General features: G+C 40.6%; 1 protein-coding gene across 7 annotated transcripts in view; it reads left to right on the top strand.

Annotated features, from left to right (window-relative positions):
- LOC121947781 (teneurin-3) overlaps positions 1–11,774 on the top strand; it is a 284,662-nt gene that overhangs the window by 199,942 nt on the left and 72,946 nt on the right. For all 7 annotated transcript variants that reach the window (XM_088080832.1, XM_088080831.1, XM_088080833.1 and 4 more), the window contains 3 exons: positions 513–729; positions 7,602–7,721; positions 10,337–10,598. In XM_088080832.1, coding sequence (XP_087936958.1) covers positions 513–729; positions 7,602–7,721; positions 10,337–10,598 — 599 coding nt within the window. The remainder of the gene's footprint in view (positions 1–512; positions 730–7,601; positions 7,722–10,336; positions 10,599–11,774) is intronic.

Raw genomic sequence — 11,774 nt, forward strand, 5'->3', positions numbered from 1 at the left:
GTAGGAAGAATTAAAAAAGCCTCTCGTACAAATCGTCTTTTAGCTTCAGAAAAAGTGGCGCCTCTCATTGTGCACAACAGAAAAGTGGCTTTGATGTGGCTCCTCGGTGACAGTGCAAACAAACAAAACAAATCAATCATACATAAAAGATCACTGGGAAGAATATGCAAATGTTGTAGCAGAGCAGATTGTTAAACAGCACGCTTTAAAATATACAGTAGATCAATTATAAAGAGTAGTTGACACAATATATCAATACTCTGGAGCTGGATTGCTAATGAAGTGCTCAACAACACACTCAGAAGTTTTGAGCTTCATATAAGTTGACATACTTTAAAAAAACAGGTCACACTTTGCTGTCAGCTCAGGATCTCTGTTGTCGCTTTAATGAACTTAAGTTCACGTCAGAAATCATCTGTGTGCACTAGGGCTCATAACGTAGATGCTCCCACGTTTCCTAATGCATCCAGGTCACCAAAGCTTTCCCCTCCCTGTCTCCACTGTCGCTCCAGATGGACTCGTCGACTGCATGGACCCAGACTGCTGCACTCAAATCGCCTGCCAGGGTCAGCCCTACTGTCGCGGCTCGCCCGACCCCGCCGCCATCGCAGGCCAGGGCCAGAGTTCAGGCACCCAGCCCACATCCAAGGGCTTCTACGATCGCGTCAGTTTCTTGATTGGCCCCAGCGGCAGTCACGTGATACCCTGGGACAACCCGTTCAACAGCAGGTAAGCAGGCGTAATGAATTACTGACAGCTCTTTTAATTATTTGCATCACGTTAGCTGTTGGCTGTCTCATTACCAGTCAGGAGACACCTGTGTTTGTGAAGCCACTCGGAAACGTCAAAGAATCTCACATCTCTTTGTCTTTGCAGTCATACTGACAAGTGTGTTTACAGTGGTGTCACTGCCACAAGCGTTTTTGTCTCTCACCAGTCAAGATTAAGTAGCTCGAGAGATAGCTTGTTCCTTTGCTATAAACAGCCACGGCGACTGTAAAAACATAAGGATTATGTTTCTTACACCAAGATAACAGATGCATGTGGTTTTCTAAATTGAAAAGGAAAGCACAGCAAGCATTTCTCTGAAGAGACCAATTTCAGTGTACGTTAATGTATATCTTTTATCAGAAACCTAATTTTTTTGATCATCAGCAGGACAGCCCATCATGCAGTGTATTTGAATATCTAAGGCAGGCACACTGAAATAGACTCCTCTTTGATACTTGCTGGAAAGGCTTTTTTTCTAGAAACTGTTTTTCCATCAGAAAACCACATATTATCACCTCAACATCAAACAAGCACACAAACGCTTAGAAGATACATAGATAGACTGAGAGTTCAATGGATATCTCAATGACTGCTGGGTGGATTGGCATGAAATTTCTTGCAGTCATTTATGTTCCCAGACGATGAGATCTTATGAAATTTCCTCTCGCCTCACCAGCAGGTTGACAGGTTTTTTTGGGTTTTTTTTTTTGTGGACAACTGTTTAATGGATTGATATGAAATATGATGATGATTTGTCCCTGGTGGCCAATTTACAAGACATTCATGTTCCCCTCATGGTGAATTTTGATGATCCCTTACAGCTGGGGTAGACAATTTAATTTTGGCGACTTTAGGCAAAAATCCCATAACAAACTTTGAGCATATTGTCATGAAAGTAGTCTGAGAGAACACTAGATATCAGCATATCCACTTGGATCTGTTTTCAGTGGGGATGTTAATTATTAACCTTTAATCATAAACGCTGACTGATCAAGACTCTGTTAACCCTTTAAAACCTGGCACATGATAACCTTGAAAAACATGAAAAGAAGTGCAATTTAAGACCCCAAAATTAGCAAGAAATTTGTAAAAGGAATAAAAAAAGTTGCAAGAAAATTACTTGAATTAGCAAAAAAAAGTAAAGAAAAGTGCCAGAACAGAGAATGAATTGAAAAAATTGCTTAAATAAAATAATAAATATAAATAATAATATTTTGAGTACAAATATAGTTTTCTTTATATATATGAAAGTCATTTGATATTTTTTATGCAATATCAAGTTTTTTCTTGTAACCTTGTAATCATTTTTTTGCAGTTTGCAGGGCACTTCATGCCAAGTTGTGAATTGCTTTTTTTCCCACATTTTAAAAGAAATCACATTTTAAAAGTTTAAATACTACTACAAAAGGCATCTGAACGCTGTACAAGAAAACTGATCTTGATCCAGGTTTTAAATGGCTAAACAGTTCCAAATATACAGTATATTAAAAGTAATATACCGGCGCTATGCAGGGAGATAACGAGACAGCTCGGCTGCAGTTGTACGGTGCTGTCTATGCCATGGTGTTTCTCCTGGAAAACAACTGCAGTATCCTCTAGAGCAGTCAGTTCAAAGTCTGCCCTGTCAGTTCGCACTAGCAGCAGAAGCAGCAAACATCCAACACAAAAAGGTCCCCAGTTAATGATCAGTTAACAAGGGTCGACTGTTGGTCACAAAATAATGTGTAAATTAGCATCTTTAGCTTTCAGGCTTTAGAAAATCTAGTCCTTGACGGGAAACTTTGACTAATCACAGGTCATTTTCAGAGCTGTCGATCACATCAGTCACAGCTTCTGAACTGCGGTCAAGCTGTTAAACTAGACAGCGCTGATCAAATGTGAATCAAGAATATATTGCCTATTTCTTTCCTCAAATGTTTTCAGAAACGTTTTTTAGTGTAATGTTGTACTTTAAAAAATGAGAAAGTGTCTGACCTGGCTGGTTTGTTGGAAACAGTCAAGTGAAAACAAAACATTGCCCCATCAAACTTTTAATTTTACAGGTAAATAGTACACTAATATATGTTTCCAAAAGCATCTGAGGTGAGAAATAGTCAGCGCAGTCACAGAATCTTAATTCATATCTGATCAGCGCCGCCTTGGTTGAAAGTTTGACTGAAGTTCACGAGCAGTGATTAACATGATTTACAGCCATGATAGAGACTCCTTGGCTCTGACTGTGGGTTGTTTATGGCTTTTTTCGGAAGTGCCATTAGGAGCACTCTGAGGAGTCAGAGGAGTGTGTTTTCTTCTTTTTTTTTGACAAATGACGAATAGACCATTGGGTGCTCATCACGGTAAAGCAATAGAAATAAAAATACAGAGTTTAATGAACATATTTAAACAAAAGAAGGGCGTTTCACGGAAACCTACGTTTTCCAATACTTCCAGATTTCTTCAAATTTAGTTTCCTGAAGCCTAAATGAAAAGGTAACTCTTTCCATTACAAAGATTTCATAAATGATTTCGTACCAGCCCTCTACAGCGGGGGCATCTGGCTGAAACCATTTCTTTGTAATTGCTTTTCTAGCAGCTAAACTCAATAATTCCAAATAATTATTTTGTTTTTATGTTGATAGATGTCGAAAGTAAAAGGTCAAAAAGGAGCTCCTCATCCCATTTAGATGTGATTGTTGTCCCAAATGCAGTCACTAATTGTGTATAAATCTTGAGCCAAAAAGCATTTACTTTTGGACAGGCCCAGAACAAATGGTAGTGGTTTGCACTTCCACCAGCAGCTTGAGTTGAGCATGTTATTTTCGCAGATTATTTGCCTCGTGTACTGCAGTCACGATATAGTGATAGTTGTTTTTTTTTTTTAGTTTTAATATTTTGATTTCAGACTGTACTGTGTATTCAGTGCCCGTTAGCAGATGTTAGCATGCTAAAGTAAGATTGAGTAAACTGTAGGGTGAAAACCCTTAAAGAGCTTGCAGTGTGGCTGCAGACGTATTGGCTTGCTTCCATTATCTCTTTCAGAAAGTTTTGTCTTTAGTTTAATTTTATCCTCCTGATCTTTTAGACAGATTCACTACAGTAGAGCAGACAGTCTTTATGTCTTTCAAAGACACTTTGACAGACCTGTGACCTTCTCGTATTGGGTCTGACTTTTTATTCACCGTGACACCTTTGAAAAGTGACTTCACATTTTCTTCAGCTTTATGAAGAATTAAGTAGCAGTTTTGAGATGCTTATCCAAGGTAAAAGCATTGATCAAAAGAAGTTTGATATAAAGGGAGAGAGTGTGTCAGCCAATGAATAGACTCCTGAGCGACGTCAGCGTGCAAACTGAGGAGACAGAGTTATATTTTTCACCAGAACCTCAGTGCACTCCCACATCTGTTCAGAATCACGAGTGGAGTTTGTTTTGTGACTGATGGAGAGGAAAATGATTGCCAACTGTGTGCGGAAGGCTTTGGGAATATTTCCTCCAATAGTTTAAAGTAATCCTTATGTAAATAGCATGCTTTACTGAAAATATAGAATGAGGCGATTCTCCCCCTCCTTTCTGCCAGCCGGGTTCTCGGTAATCCTCGTCCTCATTGTCTTCAGCTTACTGTCGATTTCATGTCTGGCAGTGGCATTAGCTCTCTTGCTCAAAATACTCATTTGCCTTTTTATCTCCTTGTAGAAGTTAGTTTAGCCGTCAAAAACACCATGCATTCTAGAGGCTCTGCAAACATGCATTCGACAAATTAATTACCTTTTTTTTTTTTTTTACTGTATCCTATGAGCACTTATGCAGTTTTTTTTTTTTGCAAGAGCCAGATAATGAAGTAGTTGACGCAGAGTTTGTTTGCAGACCCATATTTTTCAAACGTTCATTTTAGCTTATAGAGTGAATAATTTATTGACAGCCTTTTCAGAGTATACATTATAAAAAAGTCTCTGAAGCGCTGGAACAAAGCCAGAACAGCGTCAAGACTTCCAACAGCAGCGGTGACTGTTCTGCCTCGTTGTAGAGTATGTGATGTCTAACGGTACAGGAATGGGAAACAGTTAGAGGTCACTCGTCTCCTCCTTTTTTTTTTAAGAAGCCATTGTAAAAACCAAGAGAAAGGGAGCAGATTTCAGCGTGCGGTCAGGTTTCAGAACTCGGCAGTAAACTTGTCCCTCATATGGCACAGGGAATAAAACATGTGTTGTGGTTTAGTGTTTTTTTTTCTCCCCACACTAGTCCCCCAGCCGTATCACATGTCCCCACACTAGTCTCCCATTGGGTTTTCAGATGGTGTTTTTCTCCAGCCGGCGTGAGACAATGACAGATAAGAATGCATGAATTATATGATTCATTTCTGGGGTTTCAGCAGGTGGTGTGACTCTGCGTTTGTTTGGGGGGGTTCGGCTCTTGTAGCATGCTCTCAAAAGATTAATAGAGACACAGGGAAGAGAGAGTGAACCTTCGCCGGGGCTCTTAAGTGGCCTTGTTCCCCGAGCCGGTAAATAAAGGATGGGAGATGGTTGTGCCAGGCATGGAGCGGGAGGGAAATAAGAGAGGCTAAAGCTGTTGATCATCCCCCGTCTCATATACGTAATGACCCGGAGATAAAGTGGCAAAATGAGACATCTTTTTGCCCACCAGTGACAAATGCAGCGGGAACACTTTTAAAATTCTGCTCTATGGTTGAGAAGTAGGGAATGATTAAATGTTGATGGAGAAATATCGCATTGTCTCCCCTTCTTACCTTCAAACAGAGGACTGACTTTACAAATTACTTCACACTTAAGGATACACGAACGAGAAGTTTTTACCTGAAGGCCCCGCAGTCATGTTGAATAATCGCAGAGGATATCTGAGGCTTTAATCATGTATGAAGCTTCCGTTTTTTTGTGATTTATGAAGCAAAAAATACCAAAGAAAATACAGTTTTTTGGGTGAAAGCAGGGAAGGGGATGCTGGAGGTGGAGAGCCTTTTGACCAGAAGCAAATCCATTTGCCAGCAGGGCAAATCTGGGTGAGCAAAGTGAATGAGTAATGCTCCCCCATGCTAGACTAACTACCATAGAGGTGCCCTTAAGTGAAGCATTTAACCCACCCCCACCTGCTCCGGTGGCACTGCTCTTTGGACAGCAGTGGGAGGAGGGTTATATAAGGCAGTCACCAGGTGTGAATGTATGTAAAAATAGTGGTGGAAAACAGGATCTTTGCTCAAAAAGGGACATGTTTTTCCCCCGTAGACTTCAAACCTTCACACTTTGACTTTTCACTGCTGAACATTTTGTATTTCTTATATTGAAATCTGTTAAATTTCCTCATCCACACTATGATTTTCTTAAATATCGTGGCGATTCTTTTGCATTTGTAGCATCACTTTCTTTTAAACCACTGTTCATTTCTTTTTGTCTTTGTGACAGTTTGCCTCCAGCGTCGCTTTTTGTTTTACTGAATTCATATAAAGTGCCTCTTGACATGTCAGACATTGAGCCTTTGCAACTTCACACATCAAGAGGGTATCTTTAACCAAGTTGAAGAGCTTGTTCTAGCACTATTCTTGTTGATATATTATCTTTCATCACAAGTATCACCACAGAATTTATCAATGCCAGCGAGCACACGACTGGTATGACACTGACAAGAGGCTCTTTTTGGGAAACAGATGCATTTGTGAGAACAATCACGCTCGGATCTCTTCAAAATTCAATTCAGAGGAAATTCTTAATTCAGCAAGGTCAGAGTGATAATAACTATGCAGATATTTCACTTATGAATCACATTTGAAATGCCTTCTGTTTATTGTACATTTCATTTACCAAGGGACTGGGCTTTATTTATCAGAGGAAGGGGTGGCTGGGGTTATGTTTTTTTTTTTTTCTCTAATACTTTTGCTAAAACAATGCTTTTAATTATGTATCGGTGCCTAAACCTGTACTTCTCTGTAAAATAAAGCACAAAGCGATGGTCAACAATGTAAAAAAAACATACATTTTAAACTTGAAATTTAACAATATATTACCTGTTTACACTTTGAAATGTAAATAAGGACATAAATATGAATAGATACAAAACACTTTTAACAAATTCACATAAGACATTTACATAATAAATATGCCATAATAGCACTGGGTTTCAGTCCCTAACCCTAGCTGTAGTGTGACTACAGTAACCACTAAAAACATGCCTTTTAAACCCATCAGTGGGATTTGGGGTTCAGAAGGTATTAAAAATGAATAAAAAATACAATCATTTAAATGTGTATGTCCCTCCCCTACACAACAATAAAAAACCTCCCCAGTGCTTTAAAAAATTATTTGCCTCTGCTCCGATGTTTTGCACAACGCCTTCCCACCATATGAATAACGAACAGTCCCTAAGTTGACTGTATTTTGCAGACTGATAACTTCCACTGCTTGCCTAACAAATGAAATTTCCCCAGGAGCTGTGTGTGGCTTTGCATGTCACATCTTGTCTCAAAGTAATAATATTCAAAATAAAAATAGAGCTTAAGAGTGATAAAAATCCATTTCTGTGTCCTCGTTGAATATAAATGCTGCAATCTATGTGCAAGATGCTGCGAAATCTCAACAGTCCTCCGTGTCTGCGAAACCTCATCCTGCTGAATTATGGGCTTTTAAGGCAGTAAACAGAGACAGAGAGGTGCTCTGTAAGGTGGCATTTTCATGAATAACAACCGCTGACATGTGTGTGTTCGGTCAGTAAATCATACCTCCCTGCTGGTGCCGCTGGCAAAGGGATGGCAGTTGTTGTGCAGCGTTGATGCCGTGGCTGTGTGTTGATGCCGGCTGGCATTGTTTGTTTACGCAGCCCTTTCTGTGTTTGTTTGTCCACGCAGCCTGGCGTCAGTCATCCGGGGTCAGGTCCTCACGGGAGACGGGACGCCGCTGATTGGAGTCAACGTGTCTTTTCTGCACTACCCGGAGTACGGCTACACCATCACACGGCAAGACGGCATGTAAGGGAGACACTGCATCAGTAGGTGCAGCATGCATGGACACGCATCTGCATTTATCAACACTGATTTACATGTCCAAATAAACATGAGCACTCGAGCTCAAACCCTTAGGCTCAACCGCTGACCTTGCAACAATTTATTTGTGGCATAGACTGCTGTCCCCAGACCAGTATGGAAAAAGCTGTCCGACAGTGGCAGAGTCGTCCTGGCAGTTATCCAAAAAGCACTCAAAACAAATTGAAACAGCAGCGCATTGTGCCCTAGAACAATTCCTCATGCAAATGTCACAATGGTGGAGGCCATTTTGAACCAGGCTGTTTAAAATGCATTGAATCAGCAAGGGTAGAATCAATCTGCCCGCGGTGTAGTAAAACATGGGATTACTGTCTGACCTTCTCCTGCTGTTACCGCAGACGGGTCCTTAATAATGGGAGTGCAAACTCATACAAGACGAACGTATGTGACATATTTTACAGGAAGGGTTCACCTCAGGTAGGAGCTTAATTTTTTGCAGATGTGCGTCAGAGATAGTGGACCGAGGCCGCCATTTAAATTTAGCAGATGGGGGCCGTGTTTATGTGCTGCCAGTATGGAATAAAAGGCTTATGAGTGGCACAGAATTGTACAGCTGTTGTTATGAAGCACAATCCTTGGGTCCCCAGATAGCTGAGGATTAGCTGATTTCTTCAGATATTCCGCCCTGTAACTCTTCTGACAAGGAGCGTGATAAATGGTTGGGGATAATCACACTTGGTTAGCCAACAGATCCGCTCAGTGTGTTAAGAAGGGGGGGGCAGCTTCAAAGCCTGGCCTCTTGCAGCTGTGAGCTCCCCACTGCCCAAAGTGGAGAGAGCTTGAGAAGGAAGCTGTTTTAGGTCAGCTGCACAGCTTGGCTGTTGGCGTGTGTGTCTGCAGTGTGTGTGTGTGCCACGTTCTGGGTGCGGGTGCGTGCATGAGAGACATGCATAAGCATTCAGATCTGTGAGTGTGTGTGTGTGTGTGTCTTTGTGCAAGTGAATGCATGCAATGTCACCACACAGATGCTTTACCCCCTGGGTAGTGGAGCTCGCAGAATATATAGAGCAGCACTTCAAAGACTCGCCCTCCATTTCCAAACCAGTAACTTTTCCCTGAGTAATGTCGTACTAATTAAAACCAGACCGACCAAAAGTCCCAAGACTCAAGACGTCAAACCAAATTCAACCATAAAGTGTCTCCTCACACCATGCCTGGTTAAACAAAAGTCATAAATTAGATTCAGTGAATGATAATAAAATATGGAAGCTGTTCAGAGAGAATACACTCAATAAGGAAAAGTTCTCTCTTCTATTGAAGATGGATGAATGAATATTTACTTTGCTATTTTGCACTTAAAGGGAATTTCCAGTGCATTACAGCCTGAGGCTTTTTGCAGATTATTATTCACCATTCCTATGAGTAATAACATTGTAACGCTTCTAAAAAGAAGTGTGATGGAGCGAGAAACATGAGCAGTAAAAAACAAAATTCAAATGAACACCATGACTTCCGTTTCAACCTTGACTGTGTATTTATCTTAAGTCTTGTTGTTTAGATCCAATCGTTGACACCGTGTTCCTAGATCTTAGCAAACACTTTACTGAACACAGTGATATTACAACCAATAGGAAAAACAACAAACCATGTCCCCTGGGGTTTGGGATAATACCAGTTTACCCACACAGATCCAAAGATCCAAGGTCCAAACTGTTCCTGATTCTGCGTCAGCTCTTGTTCATGTGACTGTACAGGCGGAAAGCATAATGGAGGCTTAAGAAAAATATTCGCCTCATCTATTTTTGATGGAGCCGTGGAGCGTTGCACAGAGCAGATCGTATTCTCGTGCTAACAGGCACTGTTTGTGAAATAAAGATACAATTTAATTATGAGGATAAATGTATTTTCAATGACATAATCACAAATTTATGATCTGCCGGTCATAACAGAACACAATTTAAACAAGACAAAAAAGGAAACCAGTTAACTACATGGCCTGCTAACTTACTTAGGATAAAAGCACAAGTTATCAGGAAAAATCACCAAATCCACAAAATCTGCGTTACAAAATTGAACAAAATGATCACCTTATGAAACGTTCCTGGACGCTAAAAAACGTGGGTGCAACCATGCCATCCAGACCATGGTGCAGCTGCAGCCTCCGTCTTCCTTATGGTCAAAATGGTGGCAAAGATAACAAAAACAGGGACTAATTCAAACGTAAAATATATGGTATTAATCTGCAGATGTTCAAAATGGCATCTAATGTTTCTATGGGTGTCATTTTTAGAGCCATGATGAAGATAAACAGTTGGTTCGTGTCAGCAGTCAATGACGGTATAAAACAGTCAATAAAAACGTTTTTTTCCCCCCTGCTGTGAATCAACAGAGGTTCTAGACATGCAGTAATAAATGCACACACGTTAGGCTGATTGGTCCAGTACTTTGCAGCATTAGCTGCAGACAGATAACTGAAAATACCAGCCAAGCTGTAATGAACTGAAAGTTTCTGCAGATAGTAATAAATACAGTCTATTTATTGCTAATGGTACAGTTTATCCAATAACTGACTGCATTTGGTTTCATGATGTCATCTAAAGGTTTGACCTCTTGGCCAATGGCGGTGCTTCTCTGACCCTGAGTTACGAGCGTGCCCCGTTCCCCACGCTGCACCGCACAGTGTGGCTGCCCTGGAACGTTTTCCACGTGATGGACACGGTGGTGATGAAACGGGAAGAGAACGACATCCCCAGCTGCTACCTTACCGGCCTGATCAGGCCCAACCCCCTCATCCTGGCCACGCCCCTCTCCACTCTGTACAAGACCTCTCCAGAGGACAGTCCCATCATCCCCGAGACCCAGGTGAGACCACTGTCACAGCGGTGACACAGGAGATCACATTACAGGCCTTTTATAGTCACTTTCACATTTGTTCTCATATCTGATTGTTTTGAATGACTTCAATAATTCGACCCATGTTTGATCCCAACATTAAAGCAGCAGTGTTGAAAATATACAAACTCAGAGCAACGATAATGCTGTTATCTTCCTTTTACCATGGCTTCTCTCGCTTATTTGAAACACGGTCAGATTTGCCTTTCAGTTTGCCTTTGAGCTTTGATTGAACTGAGGCGTCTCCCCAAATACTAAGCCATAAATTGTCTCGCAGTAATACTGATAAATTCTGAGGGCACATCGCATGGAGGTTACATGCCTCAGGATTTGGTTTGTATCCATTTGGCTCAAATCAGAGTTGAAAATCCCTAAATGCAAAATGTGGCTCTGCAGCTTTTGCTGTTAAAACTGATTAGGAAAAAGGGAGACCTGTGTTACATTTGAAAGGGAAAAAAATCTGAATTTGGACATGCTTCAGTGGCAGTCTGAGGTGAAACCTGGTCAAGGGAACTGGGAAAATAAAAAGAGAGCAAGACTTGTCAATTATTAGAGTTCTAGTGTTGAAGTTTTTTCTCACACACTCGAATAATGAAGAATTCATATATTGCCTTTGGAGTTTGCTTAATTTGCATATAGACTAATGCGCTCTGTGGTTTGGTATAAGTAAGAACTTATTTTTAATATTTCAACTGCTTCACACTGTTTCATAATGTGAAATGCGCTGCAGAGAATATAACATGATTAACCTCTGTAACCCTAACAACAAACACCATTTCTCTTACCTGAGTTGCTCTGAAGGTAATGATAATAGCAAACCCAAATGCAGGAAGTGCAACACATCGTATCATATATTACATCACATAAATATTATATATTTTTACTGTATTTAAAGGAGCAGTGTGTGGGATTTAGTCGCATCTTTTTTGCGATAAATGGAAGGTGTTTTTTTTTTGTTGTTGTTTTTGAGAAATTGAAATATTAACATTAGGCATATTTTATATTCACAATTTCATTTTGTGCAATTTGAGGGTTAATGGAAACCCGCCTAGAGTTTGGTTTGTCCGTTCTGGGCTACTGTGCAAACAGTGGCAGTGAATATGGCATTCTCCATGGACATGGACTCCCTGTGTTGATATAAACGGC

This window comes from Plectropomus leopardus, chromosome 8 (genome assembly GCF_026936395.1).
Source record: "Plectropomus leopardus strain MGB_pleo_1.0 chromosome 8, ASM2693639v1, whole genome shotgun sequence".
NCBI lineage: Eukaryota > Metazoa > Chordata > Actinopteri > Perciformes > Serranidae > Plectropomus > Plectropomus leopardus.